Raw genomic sequence first — 22,343 nt, forward strand, 5'->3', positions numbered from 1 at the left:
AAAAAAAATGTCTTAAGTCTGTTATTTAGCTGTCTTCATCAATTACCTTAGGTTGTTCTTCTGGGTAACTTGCTACCGCTTCTATATCAGCAATTGCTGTGTGTCCCCTTACACATACATGTTTTGGAGATAGCTTGTTTTCTTAAACCGTATCAGCCAGCCTCTTAGCTTCAAACTTCTGCAGCTTCCTCATCTCTCACCCTTCATAGCATTGAAGAGTTAGGGCCCTGCTCAGGAAGGATTAGACTTTGGCTTAAGGAGATGTTATGGCTGGTTTGATCTTTTCTCCAGATCATTAAACTTTCTTCATATCAGCAATAAGGCTGTTTTGCCTTATTACTGTTTGAGTGTTCACTGGAGTGAACTTCTAATTTCTTTCAAGAACTTTCTTTTGCAATCAGAGCTTTAACTGTTTGGTGTGAGAGGCCTAGCTTTCAGCCTGCCTGTAGCTTTCTACTTACTTTCTTTACTAAGCTTAATCATTTTAGAATTGTGGGACCTTTTCTTTCACTTGAATACTTAGAGGCCGTTGTAGGATTACTAAGTGGCCTGATAAACACCAAAGATCACTTGTCACCGATCAGCACACCAGATAAAGCAATAAAGAAAAACTTGAAATATACAAAAATTATCGAAGTGTGACACAGACAGTACGGGCTTTTGGGAAAATGACACCAATAGATTTGGTTGATGCAGTATTGCCACAAATCTTCAATTGAAAAAAAAAAAAATAACTGACTGGGTATTGTAGCTCACAACTGTAACATCAGCACTTTGGGAAGCTGAGGCAGGAAGATCACTTGAGCTCAGGAATTCTAGTCCAGCCTGGGCAACATAGTGAGACCTTGTCTCTACAAAAAATCAAGAAGGTTAGCCGGGCCTGGTGTTGAGCGTCTGTAGTCCCAGCTACTCGGGAGGATTGCTTGAGGCCTGGAGGTTGAGGTTGCAGTGAGCCAAGATTGCACCACTGCACTCCAGCCTGGGCGACAGAGCCCAAAAAAGAACATAGCGAGACTGGGCAACACAGCGATACTGTCTCAAAAAAGAAAATGTGGGTTTTTCTTTTCTATCTATGAAGTACAATAAAATGAGGTATGGCTATAGTTTGTGATTATATTTTTTATTATTATATTTTTTGAGACAGTCTCGCTGTGTTGCCCAGGCTGGAACGCAGTGACAGATCTTGGCTCACTGCAACCTCTGCCTCCCGGGTTCAGGCGAGGAGCTGGGATTACAGGCATGTACCACCACGTCTGGCTAATTTTTGCGTTTTTAGTAGAGATGGGGTTTCACCATGTTGGCCAGGCTAGTCTTGAACTCCTAAGTTCAGGCAGTCCACCCGCCTCAGCCTCCCAAAGTGTTGGGATTACAGGTGTGAGCCGCGGCGCCTGGCCAAGAATTACATTTTAGAGTGGACCACAGTAGCTCCCCATACCTGGTATGGTCACCTGCAAGTGTATGGGTGATGTTTGCATTCTCTTACCTTCTGACCATTGGTTTCTTTAAATACCGGTCATTATGCCACCACTGTTCTCCACAGTTGGCATCACTGATCGATATCTGTATTCTTTCTCTTCAAAGCCAGATTTGGCTCGAGTCTCCTCCATACTGAGTGAGGAAGTGCACTGGAAAGTGCACAAGTGCACTGATGCATCAGTCCAAATGGAGACCCTCAAATTTGAAATGTTTGATTCGATCTGTTAACATCTCAAAGATGGTTAAATTTTCTCTCAAGCATCATGCTTGTTGGGTGATTTCTCTTTCCTTAGTGTGAAGTGTATTTATCTGTTTTTGGAAGTTTACCCAGCCTTTCTACATTGTCATTTCCCCCAACCCATCTGCCTTATGCATCCTTCAAATGCCCTGCTGTTAGAGGTTGGGAAGTATTTCAGTAAGTCCGGGTCTGCACATCTTGGAATGCGGTGCTTGGCTGGGTACTGCATAGTTTGGAAGGGAAACACCTCTTTTTCTACTATGCCTTGGGTAGGGCTTTTGTGACTCTCAGCCCAAGGAGTATCTTTGCATGCTTGCTGATTATTAAAATTGCAACAAAAGCTTTGAATCCCCTGAACCTGTTTGAAAAATGGAAGGAACAGTTTTTATCATAAAATGTGAGTTCCAAACATGAGGGATAAGCCTGGCTAGGAGGCTAGAGGAAGAGGTGAGGAGGGTAGTACACCCATTCCTGTGCAGAGGGAGTGGTTTTTTGTTTGTTTGGTTTTGTTTTTGTTTTGTGAGACAGAGTTTTGTTCTTGTTGCCCAGGCTGGGCCTTTTTTTTTTTTTTTTTTAACATCTGATAGAAGGTAGATGTAAAAAAAAAATCAGTTTGGCAAGTAGTATGACATTAATATTAACAGAGAGCAGTTTGCCACCTCTGCTTTCTATTGAGGAATGATTAAGAAATGTTACAGACATAGGTTTGGTTGCCTTGGTCAAATACTAGCTTGGACACCAGTTGTGCTAATTAATAACCAACGCATCTAAAAATATAGAGGGTGCCAGTTACTAAGTTCTACTCTTCAGGCTCTAACCCTGTCACACTTTTGCCATGTGATACTAGGGCTGTGACTCTTTAAACTACATGTATGGGAAAAGGACTTCTTCCCTTTTTCTTCCAATTCATATTAATTATATTATTATCATATTATGTATTTGTTTAGAGACAGAGTCTTGCTCTGTCACCCAGGCTGGGGTGCATTGGTACAGTCACAGCTTGCTGCAGCCTCGATCTCCCAGGACGCAAGCAGTCCTTCCAGCTCAGCCTCCCAAGTAGATGGGACTATAGGCAAGCACCACCATGCCTGGCTGATTTATTTATTTATTTTTTTGTAGAGACTAATGGAAGAAAAAAAAAAAAACCCGGCGCAGCAGAGCAGGGGTCGGGGCCCTCGGCCCCCCACTGCCGCTCAGGCTGATCTCAAACTCCTGGGCTTAAGCTATCCTCCTGCCTCTGCCTCCCAAAGTGCTGGGATTACAGGTGTGAGCCACTGTACCCGGCCCCAATTCTTAATAGCACTTCTTTTTCACTCCAACAGCAGAAGTTGGTTTCAATTTCAGATCTTGCCACTACCAGAATTAGCTGGACGTAACCTCGCCACCTTATTCTGTGTTCTTTTAACCACAGTTTTCTTTCCTTTGTTCTCTCAGACAAAGCAGAAGATGCTGCTTCTGCAGGTACTGTCTGCCTCCGTGTACTCTTTGTCCCAGCAATTCGCCCATACCTGTTTAACCATTTCCCTACGCTAAATTCTGTTTAAATGTCCGGGAGCTCTCTTGCTGTCTCTCGCTTTCTCTCTTTTTCCCTGGATGAATCCTGACAGCCTGAGATACTACAAATGTATCAGTGCTGTTATGATACCTGCTTATGTGCATGCTCATTTGATTGGCCGTTCTAATTTTTTAACTTCTAGGTAATGTGGATGTAGTATCTGTCTGCTTCACTTTATTGGCTTCTGTATTAGTTTATCAGGTCTGTTGTAACAATTTACCATAAACTGGATTACTTAAAAACAGCAGGCCGGAAGTCCAAGATCAAGGTGTCAGGACCATGCTCCCTCTGAAGGCCCTCAGGAAGACTCATTGCTTTCCTCATCCGGGCTTTTGGCAGTTGCCAGCATCCTTGGCTTGTACCTGCATCAGTTTCCATTTCTGCTTTGGTCTTCACATGGCTTTGTTCTCTGTGTGTCTGTGCCTGCACATGACCCTCTCTGGACATCAGTTTTGGGATTTAAGATTCAACTTTTTTTTTTTTTTTTTTTTTTTTTTTGAGATGGAGTCTTGCTCTGTCACCCGGGCTGGAGTGCAGTGGCCGGATCTCAGCTCACTGCAAGCTCCTCCTCTCGGGTTCATGCCATTCTCCTGCCTCAGCCTCCCGAGTAGCTGGGACTACAGGCGCCCGCCACCTCGCCCGGCTAGTTTTTTGTATTTCTTTAGTAGAGACAGGGTTTCACCGTGTTAGCCAGGATGGTCTCGATCTCCTGACCTCGTGATCCGCCCGTCTCGGCCTCCCAAAGTGCTGGGATTACAGGCTTGAGCCACCGCGCCCGGCAAGATTCAACTTAATCTACTATAACCTCATCTTAGCTAATTATATCTACAAAGACCCTATTTCCACATAAGGTCACATCCTGGCCCCCATTTAGTTGAGCCCAAAGTTTGGAGGGACAATATTTAACCCGACGCAGCTACCTAGTGCTTTGGTAAACGATTATGGCTAGAGATGTGCAAATATAAAATTTATAGATCGTTCTGCTAATTGTTCTGCTAAATCCCAGGTGCCTTAAGTATCATGGGCTTTGTACTTAGCTCCTCCTCTGATTGATATGTAATGGTACTTGAGACAGGATTGTAAAGGTGGAGCAGAAAGGTTATAGAAATATGCTGTTCCCTTCCAGCTTCAGAAGGGAAGTGGCATCAGAACTGGGTTTGGAAATTTAGGGTGAAGCATTCCAGGCTGTGGACAGCCTGTGAGCCCCCTGGATCTACCTCGTTCCCCTGTGAATCAGTTCAGTGGATCCTTAGGAAACACAGGATCCTCTTAGGCAGGGAATGCAGTGTGGCCACTAACCACTGGAGTCGTGGGTGGTATACTTTTTGTTTTTGTTTTGTTTTGTTTTAAATAGAGACCAGGTTTCACCATGTTGGCCAGGCTGATCTCAAACTCCTGAGCTCAAGTGATTCGCCTGCCTCGGCCTCCCAAAGTGCTGGGTTTACAGGCGTGAGCCACTGTGCCCAGCCACCATGGGTGTTTTTGGGGCTGCACCTTTGAGCGTGTCTTGTATGCCATGAATGTGTCAGCTCTCATCCAGACTGAGTCAAACTGTTGGGCAGGAAGAATACTCATAAAAATAAGGTAGATTGTGTATTGTATGATGATGCCATCTATATGAAATACCCAGAACAGGCCAGGCACAGTGGCTCGTGCCTGTAATGCCAGCACATTGGGAGGCCTAGGTGGGCAGATCACTTGAGCCCACGAGTTCGAGACCAGCCTAGGTAACATGACAAGATTCCCCCATCTCTGTTAAAAAAGAAAGGAAGGAAGGGGCGGGGGGAGGGAGGGAGAAATGCCCAGAACAGACAGATATGTAGAGACACAGTAGATTAGTGATCGCCATGGGGGAGAAGGAGGAAAGTGCAAATGACTCCTTAATGGTTATGGCCTTTGCTTTTTGGGTGATGAAAATGTTCTGAAGCTAGGTAGTGGTGATGATTACACAACACTGCACATACTAAATGTGACTAATGGTAAATCTTATGATAGGAGCTAAGTGGCCTGACGAGACACAATGGCTGAACACCTGTCCCAGGTGTTTATCAGATGAGAACTAATAACAGTGTTTTACTCTGTGCCAGGTGCTGAGCTCAGCTCAACCCATGCATTGCTCTGCATTTCCCTCACATCTACCCTTTACCAAGGTTGCAGAGGACCAGGAGCTTGTCCGAGGCCTTGCAACTAGTAGGAGGCCCTAAACTAACCCAGGATGGGAACCTGGGTTCCCTGACTCCAGGGATGACTGACTAGCCTGGTTTGCCCAGGACTGTCCCAGTTTTAGCACTGAAAGTTCCACATCCTAGAAACCCCAGTCCAGAGCAAACTGGGTGATTGATCACTCTGATTCCTAAGCCCATACCAGGCTCCAAACCCTTTGTGCTTCCCTGACACCCTCCTGATTGGATCACCTGCCCTGAAACCTGTTGCACCAAGAGCAATCACTTTGGAATCCCTGATTTAATACCTCGGTATCTCAAAGAAATCCTGGTGGCTTTTCAAGACACAGCATGTAATATTAATGAAAACACCATGCCTTCTGTCTGGATTAATTTTTTATGAACAATAATACGTCTGATTAAACTGGCTGATTTACTAGGACTGGTACGGGGTGACGTGTGTGGTGACGTGTAGATGGTCTCTGACCACGGGGCACAGCTTCTTAGGTAGATCGGGGGATATTCCCAGTGTGCACTTGGCGTTCGTTCTGGCTGGGATGAGCTGTGTTGCCAGTCCCTTGACAAAAACAGGATGGATTAGTCACTAGCCCATCGCACACCCTCACGTGAGGGATGGGCCTGGCCTATGGGGTTTTGCCCAGGCAGAAAGTGAGGCAGGGAAGTCTGGGGAAGCCACTTATGTGGCTGGAGTTGCACATTTTACATCTGATCCTCATTCCCCGTTTTCGGCTGTCACCCAGCTACACTGGTTTCACTGTGTTAGAGTATCTCTTAATAGTTCTGACATTCACTGTGTAGGTGCCATTTCTCATGCAAAGAAATCCAGCTCTTGCCAGCAACTCCTTTAGTTACACGTCAGAGACATGCCAGTCTCTCCGTAAGTGCCTGTTTTCCTTCCAAGGGAGTGAATCAAGTGGTCTGGGAACCCAGGGTGTCAGCTTTTCAAGTCTGACAGAGCAGATTCAAATGTTTTGTATAAGGAATGACAGTCCTTCTAATGCCTTGAAGTTGTTTTTTCTTTTTGGTTTTGCAGCTAAGCATCGAGCAGGCCCAGACGGTGGCGGAACAGGTGGAGATGAAGGCGAAGGTTGTGCAGTCGGAGGTCAAAGCGGTGACTGCGAGGCATAAGAAAGCCCTGGAGGAGCGCGAGTGCGAGCTGCTGTGGAAGGTAACAGAGCACTCCCCCACCCACGCTGTGCCCACTCGGCTTCCATGAACCCCAGCAGCGCTCTACAGGACTCTTTTCAGATCCGGGAGCCATTTGATAATTTTCCAGAAAGTCAGTTGGCAGAAAGATGCAGGGGGTCCCTGGAACATTGTGGGTGCTGTTTGCGGTAAAACAACAAGAAGGCTTTTCAGAAGTACGTGGGTAACCACGACTGGAAGCGATGAAGCGGTCTCCAGTTTTATATTGCATTCACTCAAAGGGAGGCTAAAGAAGGGAGCGTAGTCAAAACTGTTGTTCAGAAAAGCAGGCTGGTAGGAAACATCCCTATTTTCGGTGACCTGGCTGGTTGCACTTCCTGACCTCTTGTGGAGAACCAGTTTTCCTCTTCGGAGGCAGTGCATGTGTCTCCTTTCTTCCTGTTGGAGCAGGAAGGAGTGCCGAGCACACTAGTGTGCTGTTTAGATAAAAATCAGCTGGAAGGACTACTCGCCCCACCCAGGCCAGCATTCCAGCTGTTCCTTTTCTGATTTTATGTCCCCACTCAGAAAGGAGGAGAGTTATGTCTGTGAAAGGACCGGTACTCCATGCCAGTTCTTCAACTGTAATTACGTCCTCCGAACACATGAAAGAGACTAGAGCTGACTTATAAGGGTATCCTTGTGGAGCATGCCTGTTTCCGTCTCCAAACAATATGATGATGGTGGGGACGGGCCTCAGTTTCTGCAAGTGACCTTTGCTAACTACGGTGCCCTACACTGTTCTGCAAGGCATCCCTGGATTTGCATTGCACTTTCCATTTAGTTAACTTCACAACGGGATGCTTTCTGCCTCTTCTGACCTCTGAAGGAATATGGCTCAATTGCTTTCTGACAAGAAGAGACTTTGGAGGTGTTAGTCCAGGGTTTTTAATTCATCACATTTTTTGAGCACCTTTGTGGGCATGACATCGTTTTCAGACACTCAGATGTCCCCGTGGGTCTGCCAGTGTTATGCCACCCACGAATGTTAATTATAACGGAGGGGCCCACTTCTTGGAATCTGAGAGCTTTGTAGTGAACTCTGCCACAAACTCGCTCTTCTGGATTTCCTGATGAAAAACGCCTTTGTGTGTGGGGGTTTCTGCAGCTTTCACCTTAGTTACCCTCCCTCCTGTGAGGCTGACCCACTGTCCTCTCTAAAGGCAGTTCTGTTTCAGAAGAAGTAGCAAGTTTTTACTCTTGGGAGAAGCCTGTTGAAAGAAGAGTCAGTCCCTTCTTCATTGTAGTAAGCAGTTAGTGCGTGCCCAAAAATTCATCCTCAGAGCATTCCAAAAGAAGCTTCCTTGGTTTGGACACTTTCGCTATAGAACCTTGCTGCGAATCCTGTGGGGGTCCCTCTCTGACTAATTACTGATTGCCTTGCCTGTCTGTGTCTGGGCATCTCTTTGTTACAAGTTTTGTTTTCCTGCGTCTCTGGTTACTTCACTTTAAGATATTTAAGTGCAAGGATTAAGACAACCCTGTTGTAAATATCCAGATGCCTCTCTTCGTTCTTGGGCCTTATGTATTTCCAGTGGACTTGGCTACCTCATGGGGTTAGCTGCATATATAGTTCATGGGTAAGAACCGAAGGTGGAGGTTTGGCTCAATCGGCAAAGCTTCTTTAATCTGTCCCCACGTGGGCCTCTCCGTACACGTGTATCCTGGTTCACTGAGCACATGAAAAAGCAGGAATGAGTCAAAATCATATAATCACACCTCCCACTCTAAAGGGAAGGTCAGGTTGAAATCCAGCTCTTTCAACAGTGGACGCTTATTCTGAAATAGCCTTCTATGGCTTTCAGATCTGTAGAACAACTCAAGTCATGATCCTCTGTGAAAACTGTTTGGCTAAGTTCATTCCCTTCACAGGGGAAAATTGCTTAGAATTAGAGAACTTTTAAAGAATAGAGAAACTAATGTTTCACTGGCAAAACTAAATCCCGTATTTCTAAATAGCATGGTTTGAGAACCTCAAGCAGGAATTATTTCGGCAGGTTAAGCCTGGCTAATTTTCGTATTTTTGGTGGAGACGGGGTTTCAGCATGTTAGCCAGGATGGTCTCAGTCTCTTGACTTCAAGTGATCCGCCTGCCTCGGCCTCTCAAAGTGCTGGGATTACAGGCGTGGTGAGCCACCGCACCCACACGTGTGTGTGTGTTCTATAAGAGGCTTCAGGCTTCTTGCGGGGTAAGACTAGCCGTGAAGTCCTGCCTGGTTTTGCCTCTGGTAGCCTCTCTGTCACTCTCTCCACTTTCACAGCTACTTCTGTTGGCTAAACCACCACCAACCCATAGCTGGGTGATCTCTGGTCTCTGTTCCCTCATTTGTTCCCCTTTAATAAACATTTCCCAAACTAATCCTTTTGTGGTTTTTTGTTGTTGTTGTTGTTGTTTTGAGACGGAATTTCGCTCTTGTTGCCCAGGCTGGAGTATAATGGCATGATCTCAGCTCACTGCAACCTTCGTCTCCTGGGTTCAAGCGATTCTCCTGCCTCAGCCTCTCAAGTAGCTGGGATTACAGGCACCACCACGCCCGGCTTATTTTGTATTTGTAGTGGAGACAGGGTCTCACGATGTTGGCCAGGCTGGTTTTGAACTCCTGACCTCAGGTGATCCACCCACCTTGGCCTCCCAAAGTGCTGGGATTACAAGCATGAGCCACGGTGCCCGGCCCCAAACTAATTCTTTAAGAATATGAATCTGTTGTGTCATTCCCCTACTGAAAGCTGTGGTTTTGAAATGCTGAGCCTGTACCCACGCCAGGACCTTTGTGCTGGCTGTTTCCTTTGCTGAGATAGCTCTCCCTTTGGCCTTTTGTCTCTCAGCCTTTAGGTCTGAACTTGTGAAAGGCACTGTCCCTCAGCACTCTGTCTGTATCAGGGCCCCTAGACACTGTCTTCCACATCGTTTTCCTACCTTTTTTTTTTTTTTTTTTTTTTTTGAGACGGAGTCCAGCTCTGTCTCCCCGGCTGGAGTGCAGTGACACTGCAAGCTCCGCCTCCCGGGTTCCCGCCATTCTCCTGCCTCAGCCTCCCAAGTACCTGGGAGTACAGGCGCCCGCCGCCACACCCGGCTAATTTTTTGTGTTTTTAGTAGAGACGGGATTTCACCATGTTAGCCAGGATGGTCTGGAACTCCTGACCTCATGATCCGCCCGCCTCAGCCTCCCAAAATGCTGGGATTACAGACGTGAGCCACTGCGCCCGGCCCCTTTTTCTGCTTTTTAACGGCTATCACTATTGGACATGACCCTTATTTCTTTGTTTGCTTTCGAATACTCCTTTTCTAAACTACAACTCTGTGCAAGCAGGGACCATATTTTATGTTTTCTGTGGATTACGGCAGTACCTCCAATGCCTAGCAAAGTGTAGGTGCTCAGTAAACTCCTTTGTCAGATGGCTGTTTTTGGTTTTGGTGGTGGGATCTTGCTTTATTGCCCAGGCTGGAGTGCAGTGGTTATTTACAAGTACAGTCATGGCACACTACAGACTCAGCCTCCTAGGTTCAAGTGATTCTTCCACCTCATCTTCCCAAGTAGCTGGGACTACAGGTGCACCCCATTGTGCCCAGCTGTAGATGGCTGTTTTTAACTTTTATTTTTCTTTAATTTCTAGCTTACAGAAAAGTTGCAGTAATTATAGTACCTCCATATATTCCTTATCCAGATTTACTGATTATGTATGTTTTGTTCCAATTATTATTATTACTGTTTTTTGAGATGGAGTCTCGCCCTGTTGCCCAGGTTGGAGTGCAATGGCGTGATCTCTGCTCACTGCAACTTCCGCCTCCCAGGTTCAAGGGATTCTCCCCACATCACCCTCCCAAGTAGCTGGGATTACAGGTGCCCGTCACCATAATTAGCTAACTTTTGTTATTTTTAGTAGAGACAGGGTTTTGCCGTGTTGGCCAGGCTGGTCTCGAACTCCTGACCTCAGATGACCTGCCTGCTTCGTCCTCCCAAAGTGCTGGGATTACAGGCATGAGGTGTGCGTGTGCATGTGCGTCTTGTGTGTGTGTCTGTATGTATATGTATATATGTTTGTGATCTGAGAGTGAGTTGGCATATTGAAATTTCACATAGCGCTTTTACCCCTAATCACATTGCAGTTACAGAAATCAGGAAATCTGGCCGGGCGCGGTGGCTCAAGCCTGTAATCCCAGCACTTTGGGAGGCCGAGACGGGCGGATCACGAGGTCAGGAGATCGAGACTATCCTGGCTAACACGGTGAAACCCCGTCTCTACTAAAAAAAATACAAAAAACTAGCTGGGCGAGGTGGCGGGCGCCTGTAGTCCCAGCTACTCGGGAGGCTGAGGCAGGAGAATGGCGTAAACCCGTGAGGCGGAGCTTGCAGTGAGCTGAGATCCGGCCACTGCACTCCAGCCTGGGCGACAGAGCGAGACTCCGTCTCAAAAAAAAAAAAAAAAAAAAGAAATCAGGAAATTTGATTTTGATACAGTACTAGCATCTATTCATCAGTCCATAATCAAGGTTCCACAATTGTCCCAACAGTGCTCCCCCAGCCCCAGCCATTCCCGCTAGTCCAGGGCCACTGATTGCATAGTTGTTCTGTTTCTAGTAATTATCTTCTGTAACCCAGAACAGTTCAGGGTTTTTTTTGGTCCATTTTGCTTTTGCTGCCTTTGAAGAAAGCCCGGTGTCTTCTGTAGACCATCCCCCAATATGTGTTTGTCTGATGCTTCCTTGTGATTAGTGATTAGTTGTGGCTTATGTGGTATTTTCTGTGCTTGGCTCTAAGCCTCTGTGTCTTTCTCCACTCTTGCTTTTCCCTCCAGGTAGAAAAGATCCGCCAGGTGAAAGCCAAGTCTCTGTACCTGCAGGTGGAGAAGCTGCGGCAAAACCTCAACAAGCTTGAGAGCACCATCAGTGCCGTGCAGCAGGTCCTGGAGGAGGGTAGAGCGCTAGACATCCTGCTGGCCCGAGACCGGATGCTGGCCCAGGTGCAGGAGCTGAAGACCGTGCGGAGCCTCCTGCAGCCCCAGGAAGATGACCGAGTCATGTTCACACCCCCTGATCAGGCACTGTACCTTGCCATCAAGTCTTTTGGCTTTGTTAGCAGCGGGGCCTTTGCACCACTCACCAAGGCCACGGGCGACGGCCTCAAGCGCGCCCTCCAGGGTAAGGTGGCCTCCTTCACAGTCATTGGTTATGACCACGATGGTGAGCCCCGTCTCTCAGGAGGTGACCTGATGTCAGCTGTGGTCCTGGGCCCTGATGGCAACCTGTTTGGTGCAGAGGTGAGCGATCAGCAGAATGGGACATACGTGGTGAGTTACCGGCCCCAGCTGGAGGGTGAGCACCTGGTATCTGTGACACTGTGCAACCAGCACATTGAGAACAGCCCTTTCAAGGTGGTGGTCAAGTCAGGCCGCAGCTACGTGGGCATTGGGCTCCCGGGCCTGAGCTTCGGCAGTGAGGGTGACAGCGATGGCAAGCTGTGCCGCCCTTGGGGCGTGAGTGTAGACAAGGAGGGCTACATCATTGTGGCCGACCGCAGCAACAACCGCATCCAGGTATTCAAGCCCTGTGGCGCCTTCCATCACAAATTCGGCACCCTGGGCTCCCGGCCTGGGCAGTTCGACCGACCAGCCGGGGTGGCCTGTGACGCCTCACGCAGGATCGTGGTGGCTGACAAGGACAATCATCGCATCCAGATCTTCACCTTCGAGGGCCAGTTCCTCCTCAAGTTTGGTGAGAAAGGAACCAAGAACGGGCAGTTCAACTATCCTTGGGATGTGGCGGTGAATTCTGAGGGCAAGATCCTGGTCTCAGACACGAGGAACCACCGGATCCAGCTGTTTGGGCCTGATGGTGTCTTCCTAAATAAGTATGGCTTCGAGGGGGCTCTCTGGAAGCACTTTGACTCCCCGCGGGGTGTGGCCTTCAACCATGAGGGCCACTTGGTGGTCACCGACTTCAACAACCACCGGCTCCTGGTTATTCACCCTGACTGCCAGTCGGCACGCTTTCTGGGCTCGGAGGGCACGGGCAATGGGCAGTTCTTGCGCCCACAAGGCGTAGCCGTGGACCAGGAAGGGCGCATCATTGTGGCAGATTCCAGGAACCATCGGGTGCAGATGTTTGAATCCAACGGCAGCTTCCTGTGCAAGTTTGGCGCTCAAGGCAGCGGCTTTGGGCAGATGGACCGCCCTTCTGGCATCGCCATCACCCCCGATGGAATGATCGTGGTGGTGGACTTTGGCAACAATCGAATCCTAGTCTTCTAATTGCATTTCCTAGGTTTCTGTGTTTGGGGTGTGTGTGGGTCTCTCTCTCTCTCTTTCTCTCTCTCTCTCTCTCTTTCTCTCTCTTTTTGAATTTCAAAGAAGAAACAGTCTCAGGGAAATTTCTTTTTTCTTTTTTTTTTAAAAGAGAACAAGAAAAGTACAACATTGCTTAAGTCCTACCTCATCTTTATTTTTTTACAGATGAATGTACTTATCTTTTCTGCAGGGATTGAGCCTGTGAAGTGATAATTTCTATCTACCTCATAAATCTTTACATTTCCTTCTGCAACAGGCCCTCTTCCCTCCTCAGTGGAGTTTGCATTTCCCTCTTCCCCTGCGTGGGGCATGATATGCACAAGCCTGGCATCTGTATGGCTGGGAGGGCACTGGATGTGTGTGGTGGGGTGTATTCTGTAGATTGAGCCAAGGAAACACAAAAAAAACTACTAAGTAAAAAAACAAAAAACTATAAAACATGGAAAAAATAGGATTTGAAATGCATAATTATAGAGTTTCTGTGTTCTTGAGAATACTGTGTTTATATGGGGTTAGATTATGTTGTGTCGTTTTGATCTTTTTGGAAAATCTTCTCTTTTTTTAAATGCTGCAACAGAGAAATTTCCTCTGTTCTCCGTTCATACCTCAGTGTGTTTAACATCCTCTTCCGCATCTTTTCTTAATCTTAGATGTTGTGGCTGTGGCTTGCTAGCCAAGAAAAGCAGACCCTTCATGTTTTAGGGTATATAATCTTTGTTTCTTTTAAGGGAGGGTGTGTGTGTGTTTGTTTCAAAGCCATCTTGCACCCAAGTAGCTGAAAATGGCACACTGCCTCCCAAAGAACCTCTCCTTTTCACACTTTGGTTTCTTAAAAAAATATATAGATGGTAGCTCAGGATTTTTGATGAAACGTATTCTCAGAAGTTAAGCTTTCTTATTTTGCTGTTAGGTTATAAAGGGTTAAATGGAAGAAAGAAGGAAATTAACCGCATTCTCAGAGAGAGGGTTTTCAGGCATGGGCTGATGTGGACATGAATGTGGGTGGACATGTGTGTGCTGAGCCAGTCAGGGAGCACATTAAAGAACAAGGCACCCCCAAACTATAGGAACTCCACAGAAAGGGCAGGGTGCGTCCTGACCCGAGAGCGCGTGTTGTTCTGTAGTCCTTGGAGCTTCTTTTCCTAAGAAGAGTAGGCAAAGGAAAGAACTTTCATTTTACAAGCACAGTTTTTTTCCTGCTTTGAAAGTTCAGGGAAATAGAATGTTTGAAAGTCAAAATAATACCAACAGCCCAGTCCCGCACCCTCCGCTTGGGTCACTTTTTATAGGATTGTTTGCACCCAGGCCATGCTTTAGGACCTCGTGGTTAACATGAATCCCCCCGCCCCCCTCCCCTCAAGGCCTTTAAATATAAAGGATCTAGAAACCAAATTGTCCAAACCTGCAATGTCGGATGTAATGTCTTTTCTTAAACCTGTAACTCGGTACCAAAGAATGAAAATTTACGCCTCCCACTGCAGAACTGTGGGGTAGAATCTGTGTCACTTTACAGGACTGGTTGGTTGTAAGCTGGACTTGGGTACAAAACTTGTGCTTCTGGGCATTGTCTGTCTCTCAAGTGCAAAGCAGATGTAGCTGATACCCTGCTTGTCAGAATCCAGTGGGTTCCTGCATTGCCCCAAATACTGAAATAAGAACCAAATTCTGGAGGAGCCCTCCTCAGGGAAAAGAGGGACTCGCAAACAAACGCCAGTGACTTACAAGGGAGACCTCTTGTTTAAAAATACTTAGGGATCAACTTCTGTTCTCTAAGAGAAATTTCTATTGCAAAATGGGTATAGTTTTAAATGAACAAAACAGATTAACAAATGGAGCAATTTGTTTCTGTTATCCCAATAGAAAAGGAGATAATGGGGACAATGTGACAAGTCAATCAAGTTGCTTTTCCCGTATACCTCTTTTGGACATTTGATTTACTACTACTACAAGCTACGCTGTCTCTTCCCATTGCTTTAATTCTAGGGTTTCTGAGTGACCAAAATGGGAAGGGAAAAAAAAAGAAACCTCATTTCACAGAAGAGAACTGCATGCAATAAAAGATTCAAAAGTTAGAAAGTAACTTCAAACTGCTGCTGGCTCCCAGCTGCTGTTACAGGGTGGGAAGGTGTTAAGAAATCTTGTTTGTTAGAAGCTCCTTTTACTGTAGAATTTAATAGCAAATCCTTCCCCATTGCCTATTCAGTTGCCTTTTGGCCATGAAGCTCTAGGTTCTTTGGTAAAGAGTTAATATAATTAAGCATTTTTGCTGTTTTCTATTTTGGAGTAACTTGGTGCTGATCTTCCCTCACCGCAGCCGCCCAACAAACCACCCTTTAAATACCAAAGACAACTGGTTTTAAATGCTTGAAAAAAATTTTTATTGAGGAGATGGATCTTGATTAAAATCCTTTCATAGTCATTTTCATTCCACTCCTTTTCTTTCTAATTTCCCCAGATGTAGGAAAATTTGGGGACCTGAATGAGAAATGTTCTTGGTGCGTAACAGTAACTAGAGCTCCTTATTTGACATTTTACTATGAATGTGATTCAAAAGCCAAGATTTTCTCGCTCCATGGCTGAAATGATCAGGTCTTAATTTACAGACTTAAAAATTTGCAGGCTTAGAGCAACTAGAAACTATCCCCTGAAATATGTGTGTAGGTCAGAGATACTACTACCTTTGTCCTCAGTGGTGGTATATCTCCTTACCTTTCTGTATCCAAAAGGGTGCATGACTGGTATTTGAGAAACATGGTCACACTTGGAAAGCTTTTGTTTTTAAAACATTGGCCGTTTTTGGCTGCCCACGATTGAGTCCTGACCCATAGGGAGTGGTGCGAAGCACTTTGGAGAGTTCGTTGTATGATGTGAAGTGTTCCAAATCAAAGGAAGGTGATAGAAGCCAACATTTGGCAGTCCCTAGTGTGAAACTGTGAAAAGTACCCGTGTTTAAATACTTAATCTCCTGCCCGTGATGAGGTAATGCCAGGGTAGCCAGGAGTTGGGTCAAAGAAGGGAGTCTTCAGCCTGATGGAAAAAATAAGGTCCTGGGTGTTAGGAGAATAAAAAGGTTTCTGGGGAGTAAATGTGACAATTAGACAGTAGTTCCCATGGAGGTCTGATCTGGTCAGGTGGCAAGGGTTGGGTGGGGTATGAGGTAAGCTCAGTTTCTGTTTGGAGATGCCCATTGGGTTTGGATATATAGGTTTGGGTATTGAGGTGTTTAAAGGAAATCTAACCCACAGGTAAAAACTACTTTTGCTTGACACTTAACATTTCAAAAGTGCTATTTTTGGTCCCGAGATCTAATGCTATCTCAGAACGTGTGCCCTGTTGTGGCTGCAAGTGGCACTCAAGTTGACTAGAACACAGTGACCTGGGCTGTGCCCCAAGTGCACTAACTCCTCAATGCCCTTTTAAGTCTAACTTACTTGGGAAAACACGTAACAAAGGGTACCATAAACCGAATCCACATTACATGTTGGGCCAAAAATGTTGCCAGAATTGAGGCACTTTGTGATGGAGTTGCAAGAGAATAGCTTGAGATCGGCTCAGTCGGATTTATTCTAGTTAAGCCAAAGCTTAATTATTTGAGGAGGAAAGTCTCTTAGGCTTGAAGCAGCAAAATACTGTTTATATATATGTTGCGTTCCTCATTGGAAGATTCTAAGATTACTCTGTTCTGGTAGGTGGTGAAAGATATGCCAAAGTTTTAGGCTCGTTTTTCTGGTTTTATTTTATTTTTTAATCCAGTGGTGCCAAAAAGTATTTAGGGTCTATTTAAGGTATATTTAAAACATCACTCTGAATGAGTTTCCAACAGTCTGGGGCTGTATAAAAGTCACACTCTTGTACTTGTAGGTGATGGTGTCACAGGGCCAGGCCTCCAGAGCTCTACGGCTTTCTCTGGCTTTCTGTAGGGCCAAGGGCATAGGACACAGCATTCCAGACCACACTGCTTTTGCTGAGTTTCTACCTCACTTGTGGCAAGTCATCTACCTCATGTTAGCATCTGACAGGTCTCAAAAAGAATAGTATTAATCCAGTGGGGAGTGGGTGGGAGTGAGAAGCTACCTCTAAAAGAAATGTTTCCATAAATCTACAACTGATTTCTCCCAGGAGAAATGTTCTATTTACCTTGAAAGAGAAATGTCAGGCAAATGTAGTCATAAATCCAAGTAGTTCTTCGCAATCTGGCTTTTCCCCCTCCAAAAGAATTACGCATACCGTTACTATTGTTCAGTATTATGAAACTACTGGTTAATCTGGCCTATTGGAGGACTTAACTACAAATAAAGACCTTTAGGTCTCTTTCTCTTCAAGAGAAAAATATTTTATCTGTATTTCAAATGTCTGCAAATAATACACTTTAGGAGCAATTCTAAAGGTCTAGTTCTTGGAAACATCAAATATTTGAAGGGAATGAGAATCCTCTTGACTTCATGATTGTATTTGTAGCTCTCTGGACCCAGCAGGACATTCATCACCATGATGTTGCAGCAGTCACTGTTTTGGCTGAGCAGTGACTATTGAAGTGTGTATTGCTCTTTTGTTTTGTGTTTTGATTTTTTTCTACCAAAGGTAACATGTTGACGGGTTTTTTTTTTCCTTGTTTATTAAATACTTGATAAAGTTGAGAAGCACATTACCAGGATATACTGTATTGACCTTCCCACCTCTCTTCTGCCCTAATTTTTGGTTGGTTGGAAGCGAGGAGGGTCCTAAGACCACTGTCATTATCATGAGGGGCTTATAAATGTCATGGTGAAGAAATACCTCAATGATGTCTATTTTTAAAACTGATCTTACGGGTTAACAAGCCAGCCTGGTGGGATGTTTTCCATCATCATTTAACCAATAATGGTTCTAAAAGTTTTGTGTATCCACATGGTCGTAGACCTCCTTTTAATGATTGTATTAACTTACAAGCTCAGGTAGTATTTTTCTTAAGACTCTATCTCAGAGCACACTGACTGAATGTTGATGTGTGTAGCAAAGTGTTTACTTTCTTTAAATAACCAGCTCTGTAACTCTGTAAGTTCTTTGTGTTTCTAGCCGTCTGTGTAGTTGTCTTTCTTCAGAGGAAGATTTTTCACATTTCTGGGATTTTCTTGCTTTTAGGGTGGTAAGATTCCTTTCTTTTTTCCCCCTTTCTCCTAAAATCGATGCAGGTGAGGGTGGGTGGGTAAGGGGTGTTGTTTTTTTAACTAGCATGTTAGTTATACTTGGGTGGGCGGGAGGGTTGTGAAACTGAATCTTGCTTAATACTGTCCATTAGCTCTCATGCCGGGTCAGCAAAATGCTTTAATTTTTAACTATAGAACATATGACTCAGTTGAGTCTTTTTGTCTTTTTTTTTTTTTTTTTTTTTTAAGTAAACACAGAATTGGGGGAATTAGCCTGGGCATGTAGCCCTATGTTAGAATGACTAAGTTAAACCTCTTAATTTGTATTTGTCCAAGGCAGACATGATATAAGGAATATGCACTACCGTAGTAACTCCCCTGGCTGCAGAAACCACACTGCAAGCCTGTCCGGGGTGGGGTGCTGACTGCCGTTTGCCGCTTTGAAATGGGCATTGCCGTGGTAATGTGAATGCCATCAATTCAGTAGATGGGTGGGGAAATGAAGATTTCCCCCCAAATCTTTAGGCAAAAGTAAGTTTTTGGTTGGTTTTGGGTTCCCCCCCCCCCCTTGGCTTTCACATTTTAAATCTTAAATGTTACTGTTGCAGGCCGCAGGCATGACAGGCAATGAGCAGGTGAAGAACCAATGGAAAAGTATTCAGAAACTTCTGTGTGAGCTAACAGGCTTCTGAATGTATCGCTGTGGTCCACAGAGAAGGCTGGAGAAAGTAGCAAGGAGATGCTGTATCAGCTACTACAGCCTTAAAACAAAGTTGGTGTCTCTTTGGACTTTAAAATTGTTCCTATGCAGCTTATTTTATTTTTGTTTAATCAAATAAACAAGAGGGTTTTTCCATGGCTACAGTGTGTCTGTGTGGTCCTTTAATCCATAGTAAATAAGGGTGTATGCACTGTACTGGATGGAAAGGGAGTCTCTGAGGTGGACAGTTCAGGGGCTGCACTGTGACTGCTGGGCCAGATTGGTGCAGTGCCTTCAAAAAATGGTGGTGGGAGCATTTTAAAATAGAGGAACTATTAAAGAACCTAAAAGTTCTGGATTGTCACGAAATTTCAGACCTGGAAGTCCAGTGTGTATCTTCTCCCAAGGAGCTGAGGAGCAGATGTCCCCCTAGAGGCAAGTACGTGATTCCCAACTGCCAGCGCCCTGTCCCCCCTTTTCTGGAAGGTCTTGGCCTTATCACCTCTGCCTGAGTAGGGGTACAAGAGAGCCATTTGGGGTCTAAACTGTGGCCCCAGGAGATGTGAGCAACTCGTCCAACTGGCTTCTCCCTGAGTTGGGGGTATACTGTAGATGCTAGGTGGGTAAAGACTGTTCTGATGAGCTTAATGTGTTCAGAATTTATTTGGGGATTTAATTTTTCATTGGACTTCATTTTCCCAACTTTGCTCACCTATTTTCTTTCGAGTCATACAGCCTCAGGCTTGACTTTTGAATGCAGTATCTGACAAACTAGAGAAACCAGCACCCTAGGTTCAGCTTTTCTTGATTTTTTTGTTTTTTTTTTTTCCTGTCCTGTGTTCCTTTCTTGCTGTGAGATGTTTACACAGGTTCTAACGGTGCTGGGTCTTACACTACAGTACAGGAAACACCCTCCTAAAAGTGCAGAGCCTCAGTACCTGGCTTGGGAACCGCTGCTCTTTCCTTCACTCGTTCCCATGTTGGTGTTGATACCTTCAGCTTCAAAATTAATACATCCTGAGCAGTTGCAAAAAGACCCTGAAGTGGAACTTAATGGACTTCGGATTCTTGTCTCCATTATACCATCTTCTATACCCCAGCTGGGAGCTGGACACAAGGGAAGTGTTTTTTGTTGAATATAAAAGTTGGGTGGATGCACTTTGTCTTTTAAATAAGGAGTCTTTTCTCTTTAATCTGTTAAAGACCTAAGAGAAGCTAATACAGTGAAGCAGGACCCATTTCTGAAGGAAGTGCAGGGAAAGGAAGTATACAAAGAACACCGGATCTTCAGCCTCCCTGATTTCACAGCCTCTTCGACAGGGTGAGATGAGCCTTGAAAGGGCTTAAACTTTCTAAGAATGCCTATATCTTTTTGTAGCAGGCCATTAGGCTGCCTTTCTTAAAGGTTAACAGCCAATAATAATACAGTAGTGAGTATTGGCAAGAATGTGGAGTAATTGGAGCCCTCGTATATGGCTGGTGGGATTGTAAAACGGTACAGACACTGGTTGAACACTTCTTGACTGTTCATCATAGTGTTAGACATAGAACCCAGCAATGTCAGTCTTAAGCACATATCCAAGAGGATTGATGGCATGTCCACACAAAAACTAGTACATGAATGTTCATAGCGACATGATTCGTAATAGCCCAAAATGTAAGCAAGCCAAATTTCCCTCAACTGAAAACTGGACAAACAGCAGTATGTCCTTTCAGGGGGAATATTATTCAGCCGTGAGGTACTAATGCATGTTATAACGTGGGTGAACCTTGAAGTGCTAAGGGAAAGAAGTCAGGCATATAACTGATTTCACATATGTGAAATGTCCAGAATAGGCAAATAGGTACAAATAGATTTGTGGTTGCCAGGGCCTTGGAGGTTGGGAGGAATTGGCAGTTTTCTTTGTGAAACTCCATGGCAGCCATGGGTGATGAAAATGCTTTGGAATTGGATAGTGGTTGTCGTTTCACAACTGGTGAAAATACTGGAGATTACTGAACTTTACATATTAAATGTAAAGTGCATTTTATGGTATATAGATTATGAGAAGGCACAGCAACAAATCAAATTTATATCTGACTGCATTAAAAACTTCTGTTCGACCAGGTGCGGTGGCTTACGCCTGTAACCCCGGCACTTTGGGAGGCCAAGGCAGGCAGATCACGAGGTCAGGAGTTGAAAGACCAGCCTGGCCAACATGGTGAAACCCTGTCTCTACTAAAAATACAAAAACGAGCCAGGCGTGGTGGTGGGCACCTGTAATCCCAGCTGCAATCCGTTTTGAAGGAGAATTGCTTCAACCCGGAGGCGGAGGTTGCAGTGAGCCGAGATCACGCCACTGCACCCCAACCTGGGCAACAGAGCAAGACTGTCTCGGGGAAAAACAAAAAAAGCAAAAAACTTCTGTTAAGTGAAGAGGTTTGATTGTCTTTTCTGACCTCCATGCAGCTAGTGTGAGCAGCAGTGCAGTTGACCCTTGAACAACATGGGTTCCGCATCTGCAAACAAACAGGGACGGAAAACGTTTGTGGGATGTGAAACTGACTTGTGTGGAGGGCTGAATTTGTATCCACGGGTCCTGCAGACCATATGGAATACCTGTGTTCCACAGAGTGGCTGCATGGAGTATATGCAGGTTCCACAGAGTGGCCGAATGGAGCACGCGCCGTTTTTGGTAGCTGTGGGCGGTCTTGAAAGCAATCTCCCATGGTGCTGAGGGATGGCTGTATTTCATTGCATCCAAGTGAACTGTTAGATCTCTCTTCACCTCCCATGACCACAGGCAGTATTCTAGTATTTTCTGGTGGCAGGAAGTGTCATCACCCTGGATCTGGGAGAGGCTGACACAGCAGCATGCCAGGCAACCAGGAATGCACATGTAATAAAAATACATACTCTGGTTGTGGTTTTATGTTTTAAAAATCAGTTCAATGAAGTATAGTAGGGAAATTATCAATAATGTATCGTAAATTTCAAAATAGATTTGTATTGTTCCTAGCACAAAAATGTTTGCGGTGATGGATACCCCAAGTACCCTGATTTAATAATCACACGTTTTACAAGTTTCATAACTCATGGACCCCCAAAATATGTCCAACTACTGTATATCAATTTTTAAATTACAAAAAATGAAACTTGAAAAACTAATGAACAATATTAAAGAAGCCAAAGCATAAGCCTCAGAATGGGAGAATATAAAGGTATAACTAATAAAGGATTGCCATCCAGAAGATTTAAAGAACTACAATAAGGAAAACGTTATACCCCAATTACAAACAACGAGGCAAAGGAGGGGGTTACGTTCTTTACTGAGCTCAACTGCCCTAGAACTCAGGGAAATACAAACCAAAGCACTAATAAGATACAATGTTATACTCATCCTTTTGATAGAAATACCAAAGTCTAATTATAGCAACTGTTGGTGAGAAATGGGAACTGTCCTGCACAGCTGGTGGGAGGGAAAAGGAGTACAACCTCTTTGCAGGGGAATTTGTCCATGTGTAGTAAAGCTGAAGATGGAGACATACACATGGATCCAGTAATTTCACCTACAAAATACTCTGTGGAGAAATTCTAACACAAACAACAGCGTAA

General features: G+C 45.0%; 1 protein-coding gene across 1 annotated transcript in view; it reads left to right on the forward strand.

Moving 5' to 3' along the window:
* The window catches only part of TRIM71 (tripartite motif containing 71), an 80,772-nt gene extending 61,864 nt beyond the window's left edge, over positions 1 to 18,908 (forward strand). Inside the window, exons 3-4 of the mRNA XM_023214891.3 lie at positions 6,486 to 6,620; positions 11,435 to 18,908. Of these exons, the coding sequence (XP_023070659.1) occupies positions 6,486 to 6,620; positions 11,435 to 12,886 (1,587 nt within the window). The 3' untranslated portion in view covers positions 12,887 to 18,908. The remainder of the gene's footprint in view (positions 1 to 6,485; positions 6,621 to 11,434) is intronic.
* Positions 18,909 to 22,343: the final 3,435 nt, after the last annotated feature.

The sequence above is a fragment of the Piliocolobus tephrosceles genome, chromosome 2 (assembly GCF_002776525.5).
Source record: "Piliocolobus tephrosceles isolate RC106 chromosome 2, ASM277652v3, whole genome shotgun sequence".
Classification (NCBI taxonomy): Eukaryota; Metazoa; Chordata; class Mammalia; order Primates; family Cercopithecidae; genus Piliocolobus; species Piliocolobus tephrosceles.